The sequence below is a fragment of the Ambystoma mexicanum genome, chromosome 7p (genome assembly GCF_040938575.1).
Source record: "Ambystoma mexicanum isolate Mex_15411 chromosome 7p, UKY_AmexF1_1, whole genome shotgun sequence".
NCBI lineage: Eukaryota > Metazoa > Chordata > Amphibia > Caudata > Ambystomatidae > Ambystoma > Ambystoma mexicanum.
In genome coordinates this window covers 88,193,903-88,212,187 of record NC_090939.1, presented here as the reverse complement: position 1 = coordinate 88,212,187, position 18,285 = coordinate 88,193,903, and the positions used below count along the sequence as shown (strand labels likewise).

Sequence of the window (18,285 nt, the reverse complement as noted above, 5' to 3'; positions counted from 1 at the left end):
GGACTTTTGGAAACCTCTACTCTGGTAACAAATATGTCGCTGTGATTGTCGATTACGCGACCAGATACCCTGAGGCATTCCCTATGCGGAACAACACAAACCAGCAGATTTTAAAATACCTATTGCCACATTTTTGCAGGATTGGCTTTCCTAAGGAAATACTGACAGATCAAGAATTCAAATTCATGAGCAAGCTCATGGGTGAAGTCAAGGAGCTGCTTCATATCAGCACCTTAAGAACTTCAGTTAACCACCCCCAAACAGACTGATTGGTAGAAAGATTCAACAAAACGCTCAAAATGCTCCTAAGAAAGTTGGTAGATAAGGACGGGAAGGACTGGGACCATATGATCCACTGGGCACTATTTTCAGTAAGAAACCCCCCTAAGGCATCCATTGGATTCTCTCCTTTTGAACTACTTTATGGCAGTCCTAGACATGCTCCGGGAGACCTGGGAAGAAAGAGAAGAGGCACCCATTCCTCTTTCGCAAACCGCTACCAGATTGCGAGAGCATATGAAACTTGTTCGAAATCTAGTCTATATTCATATGGAAAAAGCCCAAGCACAACAAAAGTCCACCTATGACAAAAGGTAAACCTAAGATCGTTTTCCGTAGCACAAAAAGTATTGGTCTTCTTGCCTACCTCGGAAAACAAACTTGTCTCTTAAGTGGTATGGGCCATATGGAATATTGGAATGAACCGGAACCTATCATTATAAGGTAGCACAACCGGACAGGAAACAAAAGACCCATCTATACCACGTAAATCTCTCAAAAGATTGGAAGGAAAATCCTTCTGCGGCCAATGCCACTATACTATCCTGTTTGGTACCAGAAGAAATAGATAGGATATGATATGATATGGCATTTATAACACACCTATGCACAAGTTTTTTAAGGCGCGACGAGACAAGGGAGGGGGAAACAGAGGGAAGACAGAGACAACAATCTTACTAGGCCAGGTGACATTGATATTGCGCAAGCGCAGGGGAGAGGGGAAGGGTAAAAGTGCTGGGGGCAAGAGGGAGGGGGGCAGTGCGGTACCTGGGATCAGCAGTAAAAAATAAATAAAATATAAATAAAAACAGGAGCGCAGTTTCCGTGCTTCTGTCATGGAGGCAACCAACAGATTCAGTGTGAAGATTCCCAGGAAAGGAGTGATGGAGATTGGGCAATAGTTAGCCAGGCTGGAAGGGTCGGCTGAGGGTTTCTTCAGAAGATGGTGCACAAAGGAGTTCTTCAGGGGGGATGGGAAGACTCCAGTGGCGAAGGAGTGGTTTCAGAAGTCAGCCAAAGCAGGTGCCAGGGTGTCAATGTGGTCCTTGATGGTTTCAGAGGAACAGGAGAGAACCTGTTTTGACAAGACTTTTTGACGACATAACTTTTAAATAACTCCTCAAGAGCTATCTAATCAACAACAAGAAGATTTAAAGGATTTAGTCATAACATTTCCCGATGTATTCTCAGAGAAACCAGGAAGCGTGAAAGGCACGTATCACTATATTACAACACCCAAAGGAAAGGTAGTCCATCTGAAACCATATAGACTCCTGGAAGCTGGTATAAACAGGACAGTGGTTGGGGAAGTAAATAAAATGTAAAGAGCAAATATTATCGAACCCTCTTCAAGCCCATGTTCCTCCCCTATAGTATTGGGTCACAAAACCTGACCATTCCTGGAGGTTTTGAATAGACTTCAGCCAAGTTAATGCCATTTCCGACTTCGATGCCTATTCCATGCCACGCATCGACGAATTGATTGATAAACTCGATACCGCCACCTTTCTATCAACCCTAGACTTAACCAAAGGGTACTGGCAGGTCCCAATGCATGGACCTGATAAGGAAAAGACAGCTTTCTCGACGCCCCTGGGACTGTTCCAGTTCAAAGTCCTCCCTTTTGCCTTACACTGGGCCCCCGCCACTTTCCAACAACTTATGGACAGAATATTACTGCCCTACTCGGATTTCTGTGGAGCTTATATTGACAATATAGTCATTTATAGTAAAACCTGGGAAAGACCATCTTTTCCATCTCTTTACTATTATGAGAGTCCTCAGAGAAGCCAGCCTAACTGCCAATCCATCCAAATGCAAGCTGGCCCAATCAGCGTGAAATACCTCGGCTTCTTTGTAGGGAATGGTAGTGTCCAACCTGAACGTGAGAAAGTGAACGCCGTCCTAGATACCCCTACGCTTAAAACTAAAAGAGACCTCAGAGCATTTTAAGGGTTGATCGGTAATTACCGTAGGTTCATCCCTAACTTCTCGGACAGAGCAGCAAGGCTGACAGACAAATTAAAGAACGCTGAACCCCAGAAAATTCATTGGACTGACAAAGACGATGTATGTTACAACAACCTAAAACAAACCCTGTCCCAGAACCCTATCCTAAAGGTAGTAGATTTCTCGAAGGAGTTTGTGTTACAAATAGACGCCACCCTTACAGGGCTACGAGAAGTCTTGTCACAAATTTGCGACGGATTAGAACATCCTATCATATTTACTAGTCGCAAACTCTATCCTATTCTAATACATTTTTATAAAGTGCCAACTCGCGCGCAGGCCTCACAGTGCTTGACAGACTATACAGACAACAACAAAGAAGAGAGAATTACAGAAAAGTAACAGTCCGTTCAGGGTCAGTTAGAGATCAGTGTGGCAAAAGCCTACATGCCACCTCCGTCAAACAGAAGGGTTTTAAGTGATTTCCTAAATAGAGCAGACGATGGCAGGTGTCTGATGAGAAGGGGGAGACTGTTCCAAACTCTGGTCCCCAGGCATCAAAGCTCAGATCCCCATAAGTCTTCAGTTTGAAACAAGGTTGTGATGGGAGATCCCTCTCATTAGAACACAAGGTATGTCTGTGTGGCAAACTCATAATTCGTGACTGAAGGTACCTTGGGGCAGTGCCTGCCAATGCAGCTTCCTCCGTGCCTGGGATACATGGTCTCTGCGTCCTAAGCCACACATTGCCCGAACAGCACCATTTTGGATTGTCTGCAGCTTTTTTAAATTAGCTGCTGTAGTGCCAACCAGTAGGCCGTTACAATAGTCGATCTTTGAATTGATAGTTGCTGTCGCTATTAAGGCTCTTTTGCTTTCTGAAAGGTATGGTTGATCTGCCACAACAGATGTGTACTGTAAGTGCAGCTGGAACCTATAAGGCAACTTGCTTTTCAAAAGTTAAGTTGCTGTCAAAGACCACGCTCAAGTGTCTTGACGGAACTAGAGACCTAAATAGTGGCTCCTCCCACTAAGAATGTTTCATATTGAGATCCAAGGGTCTTAAGTTTGGCCATACTGCCCACAATTAGGATCTCTGTCTTCTTGTCGTTAAGTGCCAATAGGTTTTCACACATCTAGGTCTTTATGGCGTCAAAGACTCTGGTGACCAACAGGGAGTCTACCTCATAGGAGCCTGTTAGTTCCAGGACGATCTGGGTGTCATCTGCATAATTTGCTAATTTGACACCTAGACCGTCCAAGACATCAAAGCAGAGCTTAGAATAGATATTGTAGAGCAGTGGGGACACCACCACTAAGAGCAACCTCTTCTGACTTAAAATCCCCTAGATGACCTTCGCTCTCCTGGGACCCAAAAAGTTCTTAACCAGTTTGCTGCTGAGTTCGAACATTTGCCCATCTCAATTAGCCTGTCCGCCAGCCTTTCATGATTAATAAGATCAAATGTGGCGGACAGGTCCAACAACAACAGCATTGCCACTTTCCCCTGGTCAACAATTCAAGCTAACATGGATTTAGCATCTACCATCACTGTTTCTGTACCGTGATTTTTCCGGAATATCTACCAGATACAGGCCCTTCTCCTCCACAAAAGTGTCATATTGTGTACAAGCGACCTTATCAATAATCTTGAGAAGAAAGGGAATGTTGGTAATAGGGCGATAGTTCAGAGGTTCCTGTGGATCTATCCCTTCTTTTTTCAATAAGGGGGAGATCCAGGCTTCTTTAATGCACTCTGGAGCTATCCATTCTTGAAACGAGCGGTTTATGAATGTCATGATGGGGGCGGCTATGCTGGTGAAGTTTAAACAAGGACGCAGGAATAAAATCGCCCTTATATGAGGTAGGTTTAAGATTTTCAACAATTGTTGATATTTCATCGACTGTCATCTGCATAAATGAAAAAGCCTCCACGTCACTTTCCACCTTGCTTCTAACCATCCTGGCTTCTAAATCGGCCTCCAAGCATCTAGGGGGGTTTATCGGAGTAGTCCGTTGATGCTGTTTTACCTTTTGTACAAAGCTGTTGTGAATTTTCTGACACCAATCATCATTCACAACTAGCTGAGATTCTTGAGTTTTACCCTTAAGTTCTCCAAGAATATGAAACAGTTCTCTGGTGCTGGATTTAACTCCCAGGATACTCTCCTCTAATTTAGCTTTTTTTGCTGCAAGGATAGTAATTTTGTAATGCTTGGCTGCCTCTTTATAGAGGGCCAAGGAGTTGGGTGTGGGGAGCTTCCTTTCTTGTAATCCTACTTCTTTTTTAAATTAATGTGTAAGCTACCAGAGTCCCTAGATGGAAGAACACCCTTTACCTGTGCAGAGTGCCTGTCCCTAGGTAAGAGGTGATTGGCCGCCTATCTAATAGGAAAGGAGAGAAGATAGCTGTCACTGCATCTACAAGGTACACTATTCAAAATCTCTCTCAATGGCTGAACCAAATTGGCGAGGGGGCTGGACCACATCTTTCATTCCATTGACATTTCATGGAGTAAGTATTTCCTTAGGGAACATGGGCCCTCTATTTCTTTTATTCACCTTCCAAGAAGTGTGTCCACGGTATGTAGATCGAGTGGTAATTTGTGGATCATCCCAGACAATACAAATAGAGATAAATGTAAAAATTCTGAATGGGCCGAAAGGTGTCCATCAGAATGTGACAAATAAATATACACTAGTTTACCAAATCTTTATGTTCTATGGAGCCTCACAGGCACCCTATTGCAAATGTTGTTTATGCTTTTCTAGGCAACCAATCAGAGATTACAAGGTAAACCAATTAGTGTTAAAATTTATATTAAATGATGAGGAGAAGGAGAAAGTATGTTCTACACTACAACGATGTGGGTTGTGTCCCGTATCCCATGTCTCTTCAGGGGTATCGTCCATCCAGGTGGTCGACCGGTTTCAATGACCTTCTGGCGTTTGTCAACTTCATCAGGACCTGTGGTTTTATACGTATGGTAATATCGTTGTCCATAAGCTATTACGGTGGTTACCACATCCAACCTTACTCCCAGATGTCATTGGCTTATATCTGGGTGGTGTTTGTTGTAAACCGGATCTCTATTTGCTGTGAGAAATGTTCCGGATGTGATGCTCAGCGGCCAGATCCCAATTCCTGCCGCATGGCACTTCAAAACATTTACCAACTGTGTCACTAAATGGGCCATATATGGGATCAAATGCCCATGTAGCCAGATATACATCGGGAAGATCAAAAGGCCGGTACGCCAAAGAATATACGTAAACTGATCATGTGTTAAAAACTGGGTCCCAGACAAGCCCGTAGTAGAACATTTCAAAAAGGCTAGACATAATCACAAGGACATCTACTGGTTTGTTTTACAAACAACAGACCTGCATCCAGGTGGTCGTGATAGAAACTTGATACTATGCAAACTGGAACAAAAATTTATATTTTCTCTTGATTCAGTGAAAAATGGTTTGAGCATATCCATTGAGTGGAACCTGTTTATAGATTAGCAAAAAAACTTTAAATGCGTTTGCACTATAAGGAATAATAAGGTGTATCAATATCTCACTTTGGAAAAAAGCAATTTAACAAAACATCCTCCGATCTGATACGGTGACAGGATGTGTTACCTGAAAAGGTACAATACAAGATAGTAGCACATCTTTTAGTAGGGTATATGTATACAAAAGAACTTATATGATCTAAAAGACAACCATTTATACAATGAACCATTAGAAACATACTTGTGATCGATCCTTGTGCGGTTGAATTAGGCCCTGGCAATTTACATCCTAGAACAGAAAGGCGCTTATAAAAAATAACAGCATCTATTTCTTAAAAAATCCCAGCAGGGGCTAGATTGCCCTGAATAACCAATATGAGATATCCATTGGCCTCCAAGGACATTATAAAATAAAAAGTATTAGGAAAGCACCTAGGAGTTTTTAGTTTACGCTCAAAATGGGGCCCATTAATGCCGCTGAAGCAAAGAGTAAAAGAGACGTCTAGACGGTCTCATCTAGACCACAGGATGCACATCAGCGAGGTAACGCTGCGAGAAGGATGGTTGCCCCAGGCTCGAAATACATTGGAAAACAAGTAAGTGACAAGAGCGTACTTAGATAAAAGAAAAAACGCACATCAAACACAGTGAGAGAGAGAAGTAAAATTGAAATAATTAAGACACGTACACTATTTTAAACCGTAGGTCCAGCGTGTACAGCACCCACGGGCTGAAAAAATGAAACACGTCGAGTCATTAGATGGAAAAATCGCAGCGCAGTGCTCAAAAAAACATTAAGGGCCTGATTCATGGAACTTTTTCCTATGGGATTGTGCCATTATAAAACACTTACATGAATCAGGCCCTCAATTTTGACTGCCTAAACCACCGACAAAAAGGTACATTGATAGACTTGTAGTTCTAATGGTACAAAGGGAACAATCCCTAATTAAGAAAAGCAGAAGAACAAATGTTGCCTCTAATAGAGGTAATAATGTAATGATAAATGTATACATCATTTGATATAGCAGATAAAGTGCCCAAAGCACCTACGGTTTCGGAAAAAGCAACACGCGAAGGCTTTAGAAAAAGTACTACATGAAAAAAGAAAAAAGCACCCCATTTGACTGTAGAAAACGCTGAGTTGGAAGGTAAATTCATAAACTTTTACTCCTAATGCAGGAAGGCGGTGAATCACTGTAGTGTAGTGCGAGTGATAAAAATATAATATATGTAACCTGAAGACTTAGAGGACATTTTATAAAAATTGTCTCATGAAGCAGGAAAATAATTTATATGCAGGTAATGGCGGCCAGCATAACATTGTAAATAATTAACAAAGATGTTACACAGAATTGGCACTGGTTATTGAAATTAAGGAGGTCTGAATGAGTGTTTTTGGGTTATTTTCTTTATTTAGTGTTCAAAGGCTTGATGTACACATCTTATAACAATGGTGAAAAGAAATCCATGCAATTGAGATAGTATAGATTAATCTATATTGAATACTAAATCATTGAATAAGTATAATTGAAAGCTGAAAGCTAATGAACCGCACGTAAACAAACTGCTTGTCATCTATATTGGGACACCCAAGCATATTGCTTTACAAAACATTAAGAAATCTAAGGTCAGATGGAGGAAAAAGCACCTATGTTAATACAGGAAAAGCTATAATGGTCAGTATTTTTATATATGACTTTGTCATCTTTTTAGAACTCTTCACACACATGATCATGTGCATATGAAGAAGCGTGTTACAAGTGCACGTCTAAAGCATCTTGAGTGTCCTGAAGACAGCTTCGAAAGAGCCCATAAAAAAGATTGGGTCATATTGGTGCTCTGTTTGAAACTAGAAACACAAACTGGTGTATATACGAAAAACGTGAGGGCATATTCCCACACAGCGATTTGGCACTAGCCACTCACTTATGTTACTAACCTCACATAAGATTGTCCTGAAGAAAAATATTCAATATCGTTAATGAAAGTAAATGTCTGAAATAGTCATTGGTGGTGTTTTACATATTGGGGACTCCCTATTTTTTGTTTCCGGGGGGCGGGGGAGTCAGATCTGTACTACTGGGATACTATTTTAGCACAATCAAGAACAACAGACCGACTACCCCCCTCTTTTGTCCCTTTAGTGAAAACCTTGCAGTAAATTGTACTTATCTGTTTATATGCTAGACAGATCAATCAGCACATTGGCCCTCATTACGACCCTGGCGGAATCCGCGGTGCTAAATGCACCGCGGAGCATGGCGGAAAGCCGCCGATAGCGCCATGGGGGTTGGCGGATTTACCACCCCATGCCGACCTTGGCGGAGCGGTAAATCCCCAATCCCCATTTTACCCTTCCCCATTCCCATTCTTGCCCCATAGGGTATAATGGGAGTGGGGAAGGAGTTAATTACGCCGCCGTAAAGTACGGCGGCGTAATTAACAACGAGGTCCCTTAGCGCCATGGTTTTCTCCACCCGGTAAAACCAGGCGGAGAAAACCTCCATGGCGCTAAGGGAACTCGTAGTACGGCGGACGGGTCCGCCGCGATTAGCGCTGGCGGAAACCCACTCCGCCAGGGTCCTAATGAGGCCCATTGTAGGGATACACCATTGTTCAATATCCAAAAAACATATATATTTATTTCATATTTCTCTTTTCTTATTATAAAAAACAGTTAAAAAACATGTGGTCACATACCAAAAACCATCATTCATAAAGAACACACATTCCACTAGAAGAGTTAGTGGGTTATCACATCATAACAAACATTTTAGTTTTTTTGTAGGCCTATTTTTTAACATTCAACAATCATTTTTAAACAATTCGTTTGAAAAACCTATGGATAGAATTGTAAAAAAAATAGGGATGTGGACCAATAGATCATACAGTCTAGCACTTGTTTGTGTGAGGGAGTTTTTTGTAATTTAATGTTTGATGTTATTTTGTCTTCCCTTAGCTTTCTTATCTAATCAATAGTTACGGTCAACAATGCAGTTCATTTTGAGCGACCTGTAGCTCGGTGTTGCAAATAAAGATAGGGAAAAACAGATAGATAAATGTTTTCCTTTCAAGTCGACATATGTTTCGGCCACTCAAACACATACTGCACAATCTTGTGTACTGTCGGTCTACTTAGTGTTAGGGCCATCTTCAGGACTAAATGATTTTTCAAAAATTCAATTCCTCCCCACATAGGTGCGTCTTCAGCATCAATCTGGAATTCACAATGCTAGATTAGGGACATTTGAGAGAATTCAAAACTGGACAATGAAGCAATCTCAGTCTCGATTTCAGGTGCGCCAAGCTACCTTCGTTGTTGATTATATGAAAATTAGTATTTTTATCTAATCCACCGTCTCTAGGTATATCTTCATGACAATTCCAAGAATATCAGATGATTCTGGATGAAGTTGAGGTGCTTTTCTAACTTCGACCGTTAAGAAACAGGGTATATGTTTTGTAGCGAAGGAACTCGTAATGAGACTGTTGCATTTGTCTTCTGAGAGATGCAGGACTCAGACTAAGACAACACTGAGACCAGAGTGGAGAAAAAAGGGTTGTAGCTACTCAGTCAGACCAGAGTTTTGGACGACCTGACAAACCTTTAAAAAAAAAAAAAAAGGTGTGAAATATTTCGGTTAGCTCTCTTTTATTCTCAGAAAGCACCACAAAAATAGACTCCACTCACAGTATACCTACAGTTTTCCAAGCCAAAAGCACCACTCGCTCAATGGCAAACAGGATGAGTAATAATTAATGCACATGTTCAGTCAATTAAAAGTGTCCCTGGCCACCTCTACCTGAGCAAGGCCATGGCGCCCTCCCGATTCTTAACAGCAGTGGGTGAAGTTCTACTTGATGCCATAGGATCTTCTGGGCGTTTGATTCAGAGGTGAAATCCCCCAGTAAAGAGCTGTAGGGTGTTTTGTGTGGTGTGTGCAAAAGATCACAGGGATTACATCTTTTCATCTGCAAAGGGCTGAAGCCCAAAAACATAATGCAAGAGGCGGGACTGAACCAGGAACTCTTCTCCTGCAATAACCATTCTACTTGCCGACGAAGAATATTCATCTCATTCACAGTGGTCAGATAACGCCAGGTGACCAGGATGTCACATTTCTATTCTGAGAAGCCCTTTGAAAAACACTGGTATTTTTGGCTTACAGTCAACTCATCGAAATAAAACCAATACATATTACAACTCCCAGAATACACTTGTTTGTTAAAGGAAAGCCAAGGACTGGAAAATGGTGTCCAGTGGTCACCCAATGCTCACCGTCACAAAGTCCAGCTTCTTCTGTGAAGCAACAGGGATTTCAAAAGGCTTCCACCGCAGCTGAAATGGAAGTAATAAGGAATATGTGATGGGGTAAGAATGACTAAACAGAAAACACCCAAATATGCCCACCCTTATCTACTGTTACGATAGCAATTTCCATGTGCAGCTTCCTTCGATATGTCTTGCAATCTATGAATTAATTGTCCTAAAGAGAAATCTGAACGGAAATATACATGTGCATCACAATGAGGAATTGGGGGCTTTTGGAACCATACAAAGTCACAGGAGTTACGCAAGCAACAGCATAGCTCAAAATTACACTTTGGTACCAAGTGTGGTTGTGTGATCAGCTGGTTCCCAAATGGATCAGTTTCTCAATGCAAGTAGCAGGCAGGAGTGTTTTCAGGACAAGCAGATGCCCATAGGCAAATATTTAATATATGGATGCGCAGGTATCAAATGTGTCCATGTGCCAGAATGATGTCAAAGATGAGGCACGCTTGTGGGATCGGTGAGTGTACGAACGGTCCCGTTTCTCAAACTAACAATACACATCGAAGGTGATTTGTGAGATCAGAGGGTGTCTGGGAAGATTCATCTAGCAAACAAATGACTATTGTTCCTGGTGTATGTCCTCAAGTACCTAAGTACTTGACTGATGAAAAAGGGCTTTTCATTCTGTGATCAGTGCATGTCCCTGTTTGAATGTGTATCAGACTGATGAAAGAGATGGCAGGTGTGACAGTGAGGTCAGCGAGGGGTCACTTCTGCCTATTTCATTGACGACGTAGCTGGTCAGTGTGTGTATGTCAAAGTGGCAGACTTGTGTGAGCACATGGATTGTCCACATAGGCCTGAGTATCAGACAAACCACATAGATGTAAAGTATTTCCTAAGGGGTTCATGCATCAAACAATGGCATAATTGTAAGCTGGGTCACAGCGTATCAAACGTAGCGCATAAGTGCCAAACATGTATTATACACTTCCATGTGAGAGGGGTCAATGTATGACAATGCTTCATGGGTGCATCTAGTGTCTGGAGCACCCAAGTATCTGGCTGAAGATATTAAGAGCCAGACTTGCTTCTGGGCCCATAAGGAGTCAGGAGGGCCTTGGCAATGTAAATGCAAGTGTGCACTGCAAGACCTGGGTATAGACAAGTGTACACATTCACATAAAAACATAAACACTCGCACACCAGCACCAGGTACCTGATTGGGCTCTGGCTCCACTTCGTCCCAGTTGTGTGTAAGATACTCCTGGGCCACCGGCTCAAAGGGCTTGTGTCGTACTGATGGAAGAATACGATATAGCCAGCTAGAGGAAGAAGGGGCAGCAGATGATGAGAGTGAAGGTTCCATGGGAGTATCTCGATAAACATATAGAAAGGGCTAGCGGGTCGCACTGTGATCGGTGGCAAGGTTTGCGGTGTATATGTGCTCTCTGGCGAGATCCCCACAACCGCAGAAACCATGGGTAATCTTGAAAAGAGCTACTTCATTGTATTTTACTGTGACTCTTTAAAGGGAAGTCTGGATTATTGTTGGTTGCTTCTACTCCTAGAAACCTGAATTATGGACATGGATTTTCCCAATTATCCTGCTCTCTGTTCACAATGCCCTCCTAAGTACAAATGACCATGGCCCTAGTAATGTAGAAATTGAGCGGCTCCTGTGTCCAGGCAGTATGGTGTGAATCTAAACAAGGAACATTGAAAGGCACCTATGGCCTGTGTGGTCTATGGCATGAATATCTTTTGTGATAGTGGTGCAGGTTGGATCACTGAATTGTGCTCATTCTCACTTTCCAGGTGGGTATACAGGTCCATGCATGCGAACAGTGGCTTGGGTAATAATGTCAGAAGCTATGAAGGCCTGGATATGGATGTCTCTTCAGGCAGCATCTATGTTCCTCTGCAACCAGTCCACTATAAGAACCAGAGAATCAGAAAACTGCCACCTGGCTCCATGTTATGTGGATCCCCTTCACCCAGTCCTAGCTTTTTAGTCAACAATGCTCTACATGCTGGGACTTTCTGGCTCATTCTTACATTGTCAAAAGTGTAACTATAGATACCAGCATGCCTAGTGTTGCGGATGAACAAGCCAAACCTGCAAGGTGAGCAGCAGGATGTGGGCGAATTGGCATTTACGAGATGGACTCCTTCCCTGTAACTGCCCTCTCCTACCCGCAGTCCTGACTGACACTGTTTTGAACGAGATTACTAGAAATGGTGGCTATGTGGACATATCGCAACCCAACAATATTGTTTCATTTGGAAGAAATGTGTGTCGGCCCCGCATACCTATGCATGCGCCATGACATTTGACAGATTACACACGTGTTGCAGTCACACTCTTTGATTCCCACAAATAATGGAAATTGCTGTTCACTTCTGGGGTCTCACTTAGACAAATCGATTACATTTTTGCACACTTATAACACTCCTGCCTTTCTCTAAATATTACAGTGTCCTTCGTGAGTCCTGTTTCTATGTCAAGACCGGAGGCGGGCATTATGCTTTACTGGAACATGACCGAGGCAGAATGTGGGTCATTAGGGGTCCTGATCCATGATTGGTGGAAGTTGGAGGATACAGGAATATAGAAAGCCAGAGACTTGTGGGGATTTGTAGTCCCTTCAACGTTTTTTTTAAAAGAAAAAAAACTGTTTAAGTTTTGAAAAGCCCTGAGGAGCAGAATTAAAGAAAGTGTAAAGTATATTGCTTGCCTCCGTATCTTTAATAGAATCAAGACTCCCCGGAGCTGCAAGCCTGTGTAATCTTCATTATCAACCTTCACACCAGACCTCCCAATCATATTTTCTTAAGAGTTCAGCCTTGGTAACTCAGTATTTATTGGGCGTTATTTGAATTGGTAACACAGGTCCTGAATAGAGAAAACATGCATTTATTTTCTGCTAGAGCCTGCGAGGCAGCCTAGGATGTCATGTCCAGCACTGGGGTGGAAGAACTGACCTGTGTACTCACCCACACAGGATGCAAATCCAAATCTCCCGCTCACTGGAGAATTCTCATAAAGAATTCATTCAGACAACTGGCAAGAAGACACCACATCCACAACATCTGAATCTGTCAGCATTCCATCAATGGGCTAACAGATGGCAGTGACTTTGCTTACGGGATTGGAGAGAGGTTGTCAAAGAGAGGAGCCAGCATAACAAGTACTTTGCACTGGTTTGTCCAGGATTTATATTCTCTTGAAACCTTTTTGGGAATGCAATATTGATCTTAGATGCCATAGATGCTCTTTAAATGGATTTCACTTTGCCCATTGGCGCCCGATGGTGAACTCTAAAAGGTCTTTTTTGGCGTAGCGTGGCCACCTCAGGGATCAGATGGTCAAGGTGCTGAACATTGAAAGAACAAAAAATGAAAAGAAAACATTTCACCTTGTGAATGTTGGTTCTAGTGGTTGTGCATTTGGCAGCTCCACCAACGGTAGTGCATTAGAACTGCAGTGAGTGAGTTCTGGTGGGGTATCCCGATCATTCATCGACATTAATTATTTTTGTGGTAAATTACTTCAACAAATACGGTATTTAAGGGTTAATGGTTAGACAGGGATTGGGGAGGGTTTTGCGTAGGGCTAGTAACAAAGGGGAAGGGCAGCATTGGGTTGGGGACACCCCCACAATAAACAAAATAAAGAATTCAAAGTAAAATTTCGAATTAATTACTTAGTGATAAATTACTACAAAGAATTACTGTCAATGAATGACATGGAACCCATTGTAAGACATGTGACTGTCACAGCAGCCTGAGATTCGAGAATCTCTTGAAGTTTGGTGCAGAGGTCTTAGGTAGAAACTTGGTGGCCTGATGAGCGCTTTAAGAAGTTGTCCCAGGAGCAGCCTCTGAACCATCCTGCCGGGGGTGGGGCATAGTTCCAGGGTGCTGCTGTTTATGATCCGAGGTGGGCACTAGACGCCCATGGAGCTCTGGGCTTCTGTAGGCTAGTTATGATACTAGGATGGGGTCTAGGTGCGGCAGACCTTGTTCCCCAACACTGAAAAAGGAGTTGGTTAAACTGAATCTTGCAGATCACATAGCTGGTCAGCAGTACCTTTGTGAAGGACCCTGTGATCTTCCTCGTTTGAAAGCCTTGCGCAGAGGTAAAGAACAGTTTCAAGCCATTGTAGCAGGCTGGGCTTCCAGATGTTTTAAAGTCTGGTCAGTGTAAGGTGAGGTTTCCAAACATGCTGCTTTATAGTACCGACACCAAAGAGGCATGAGCAATACAGCAAGCTAGCTCTGGCACTAGGGGAAAATGTTCATGCATGCGAGTCCTACATTTATAATCCACTTTTGTTGAACTGTGAATAGTGTAAGGGTGCAGACGCAGGACGTTGACACAGCGGTAACATTTTGGTTGATAAACACTTTTATTATAAGGAAAATAAGGAAAAAACCTATTTGTCCATATAACTAATAGGGGCTGCCCTACCTCAACAAAAAGACTAGGATGTCCAGTTGAAATCAAAATAGTCCACCATCCTGTGTCAAAACGCCCATTTCCAACCCTCACACTTAAAAAGGGATAAAAAGACTTCCTGATCCAGAGACATGACTCCCTTCCTCAGGACAATGTCCAATTGTACACGGGAGCGTCGCCTGCAAGAATGGCTCCCTTCTCCATGTTTCAGTTCTCTTCAAAAAGGCCAGGTTTAATCAAAGTAGAAGTTCTAATTTTCAACGAACACATTTATCGGCAACGCCAGGGGGAAGGACTCTTTTCCCTGGTCACAGTATTTGCAATGCCAAGAGGTTCTCCTCTCCTGGCTCTCCACAAAGTTCACAGTGCCAAGGGGACACCTCTTCTCCATGGGCTCCTCCAGGTTCTCACAAACACCAAGGGCGAATTACTCCCTTCCCCTGGTTACAATGTTCATTGTGCCAAGAGGACACCTCTCATCTTGACTTCTTAGGGTTCTAGCAAACAGCACCAGGTGGAATGACTCTCTTCCCCTGATTGCAATGTTCACAGTATACAGTTCACCAGCTTCTTACCACCCCTAGCCTGCCTGGTATACTCTCCTGCCAGGCGCCAAGTCATTCTTTCCTCCTCCAACTTGGTCAAGGGTAATAGTTTATTTTCCCCTTTATTTGCTCTTCCTGGCACAGCCAACCTGGTTTGCCTGTTACCCAGGTGCTGTGTCTTGGTAGAATGTCGCAAGTCTTGTTGGAAGTTGGAAGTTCTGTTGGAGCCATGGTGTCTGCCTTGGGTCCCAGACACTCAACTTTGGCTGTTCACATTTGAGTCCCAGACCCTTCTCTCAGGTTTGTCTTGCAGCTCAGCATCTTTTTTGCATGCTTCCTTAGACTTCAATGGGTCCTTGGCCCTTTGATACTCTCGCATGGCTTCCCCAGTTCCATATGAGTCCCAGACCCTTCTCTCTGGTTTGTCTTGTAGCTCAGCACCTTGTTTGTGTGCTTCCTTAGATTTCAATGGCTCCTTGATGTTTCTATACTCGTGTGGTTTCCCCAGTTCCATATGAGTTCCTGACCCCTCTTCCACCTTTGTAATGTCTCTTAACTAGGCCTGGTTCACCGTCCTGCCAGGCCTCTCTCTTAATCTCTTTGGGGTGCTCTTTCATCCCTTTTGTTCTCAACTGGTCTCCCTCTTTGGTCCCACAGGGACGAGGAAGATGGCTTTGCACTTCCCCCCAACCACAATATCTGGGGTCTCCCTGTGCTTTCCCGGTCCCCCTTTGTGTACCTTTGCGCTTGTTCCACGAGGGCTCTGGTCCTCGGTAACACTGGTAAGCTTCTGAGGCTTCCCGTGGGCTCTCGTGGTCTCCCTTCGGTGGCTCCCCAGCTGATATCCGTTTGCCTTAGTCACTTGCACACTGCTGACACTCAAGGGTTCCCCCCTTTCTGGGAGGCAAGATGGTCTTCTTGGTTCCCCCAGTGAGGGAGACTCCAGCTTGCCTCAGTTCCCCAAAGGGTGCTGGGGATCAAGGGTTCCCTCTCTCTCTGGGTAGTGCAGTGGTTCACTGCCCCTTCTGTTCCACCACAGGATTCCTGCTCCTCCAGGGAAGGCTTCACAACATTTTGTGGTTTCCCTTCTCTATTTCTATTCTAGATGGACCAATCGGAAACCAGCAACCACTAGACTATTCCTTGTGGTTCTCAAAGGTGATCTTTATGCCTATGCACATCTCCCTCGTCACGGTATTGATCTTTCGGCTTTTTTGTGGGTCAATGGAATGCCTCCTCGTCACAGTACTTGGAAGTGGATCTTCACTTGGCTAACTCCTAATCTTCCTTGTCCTAGTACTTACTAGAATGCTAGGGTGGCAATATCTCATGACTCTATGGGGGAAGGAGCCGTTACTGTGGTCATAGAAAGGTGGTTTAGGGTCAGGTGATGGGTAGGGATACAGCGTTCTCCCAGGGCCATTGTCACACGTCCCATGAAGAGTTTCCCTCCCCATGAGATCAACCCGCTGAGCACCACACCCAGGGGGACCATCGAGTAGCGGCCTCACCTCCCCAGCCCCATCGGAAGGGGCTTCCCCCATGGAAGCAGTGACAATACCTTGGGATCCGTCACACTAGTTAGCAGTAAGCTGACCATTTGGCTGGAGGGTGCAGTTTGCATGAGAACTTGTCAAGCTCTGTTCTGTCGGAGGCTTGGACATTTAAGGGGGGGTTTCACAGTCTACTCATTTGTGGGTTGGAAAAGGAACCACTGACCTCATTTCTATCTCAGTTACAATCCTTTGACCCCAACAGCTTCCTAATAACCTTTTAGTTTGGCCCACACTTAGCGGGCACCGGTAATGACACTGGTGCCGGTAATCCCTTTGCGCCCTATTCTGAGGTCCCTTAGCGGGTCCCTCCCTTAACGTCTGGTTTTACCAGGCGTTATGGACGGGACCCGTTAAGGGATACCAGAGTCAATAACGGTACCGCAATTTGCGGTACTGTTATTGACGCCTTTCCCCTTCCCATTGAGCCCTATGGGGGCTCAAATGGGAATGGGGAATGGTTTTTACAATGGGGATGTACCGGTCCCGCCAAGGTCGGACTGGACCGGTAAGTCCCCATTGAACGAGGGCGGACACGGTCCTGTAATTGGTGCTAGTCATGGCGCTAATAGCGCCATGACTAGCACAACCTCGTAATGAGGCCCAGTAATTCCCTAATCAGTCAACATGAGAGTTAATCATCAGAACCAAATCTTGTTCATCCAGATATTTGCAACCCAAACTCAAGGATCAAAGCTACTTTCAATTAGGCAAGGAAAGTGCCTTGACTGGAAGAAGCGCATTTAACAAAGTTTCACTTTTAATAAACGGAGGCTTGCAATAATTATCTTTCCCACTAACTAAGCGACAATAACCAGGCTGGCACGCAAACTTCATCAACTTGGACAACATGCTATTTGATAAGCAAGCAGTGTTACATACAGAGTTTCAAAGGGATGTACTGAGGTCAATTATGGTGATGGGTGGGATGGTGTAATGCAAGTTGGAACAATTGGGGGCTGTTGTCTCTGGCTGTAGAGGGGTAGGAGGCTGAAGTGCTAAGCTTCCTCTCTTGTTGGCTTCGGGGTGCAGGTGGTGACACTAGGATTACCAGAGGTGCTTAAACTGAGCAGAAACTGCGGAAGGAAACTAGGTTCCAGGGCTTGTGAGAGCTGTGTAATGCTCAGAGTTCACTTCAGCATGAGGGCACATCACGCAAGAATGCTGCAAATGGTGTCTGGAAATCAGGATGAACAATTCCAATTCAACGTAAGTGATGCGCCAGCATTTTGACGTTTCAGATACAAATATGGTCGATTTAACACTCACATTAACTACTTTCAATGATACAGATAATATAATAAAGCAGGAGTATTTAACTTAGTACATTTGGAAGTTGGGAGTAAATGGGGGTTTTAGGGAGTAAAGCTAGATCACCATTGCTGAATGGAATATTTTTCAAATAAAAATATGTAGCTGGAATTCTAAAAGCATCACTTTCGTTCTAATCTATACTTTCGTTGAACTGTGTAATTCCTATGAACCAATCAATGTATTTCTATCTTTAAGGCCCTCTTACTATCAGAGCTTTGTTGCATGTTCTACAGGTGCCACTGGTGTGGAGGGATCAGAGGAGCCATGCAAAGGGCATCCGGGGCAGTCACTTCTATACAGATAATCTCTCTTCTTTTCTTGGGTGTGTTAGCATGATTTTTGGAGAAGCCCTATCTAAATTCCTTGAAATGTAAGTGATGTCAGAGGAGTGGAGAAAAGC

At 43.6% G+C, this 18,285-nt stretch overlaps 1 protein-coding gene across 1 annotated transcript in view; it reads right to left on the bottom strand.

The window, feature by feature from the left end:
• Nucleotides 1-18,285, bottom strand: part of HGD (homogentisate 1,2-dioxygenase) — a 280,992-nt gene that overhangs the window by 145,860 nt on the left and 116,847 nt on the right. Inside the window, exons 4-5 of the mRNA XM_069635841.1 lie at nt 11,231-11,336; nt 10,015-10,074 (exon numbers count right to left, since the gene is read on the bottom strand). Of these exons, the coding sequence (XP_069491942.1) occupies nt 10,015-10,074; nt 11,231-11,336 (166 nt within the window). The remainder of the gene's footprint in view (nt 1-10,014; nt 10,075-11,230; nt 11,337-18,285) is intronic.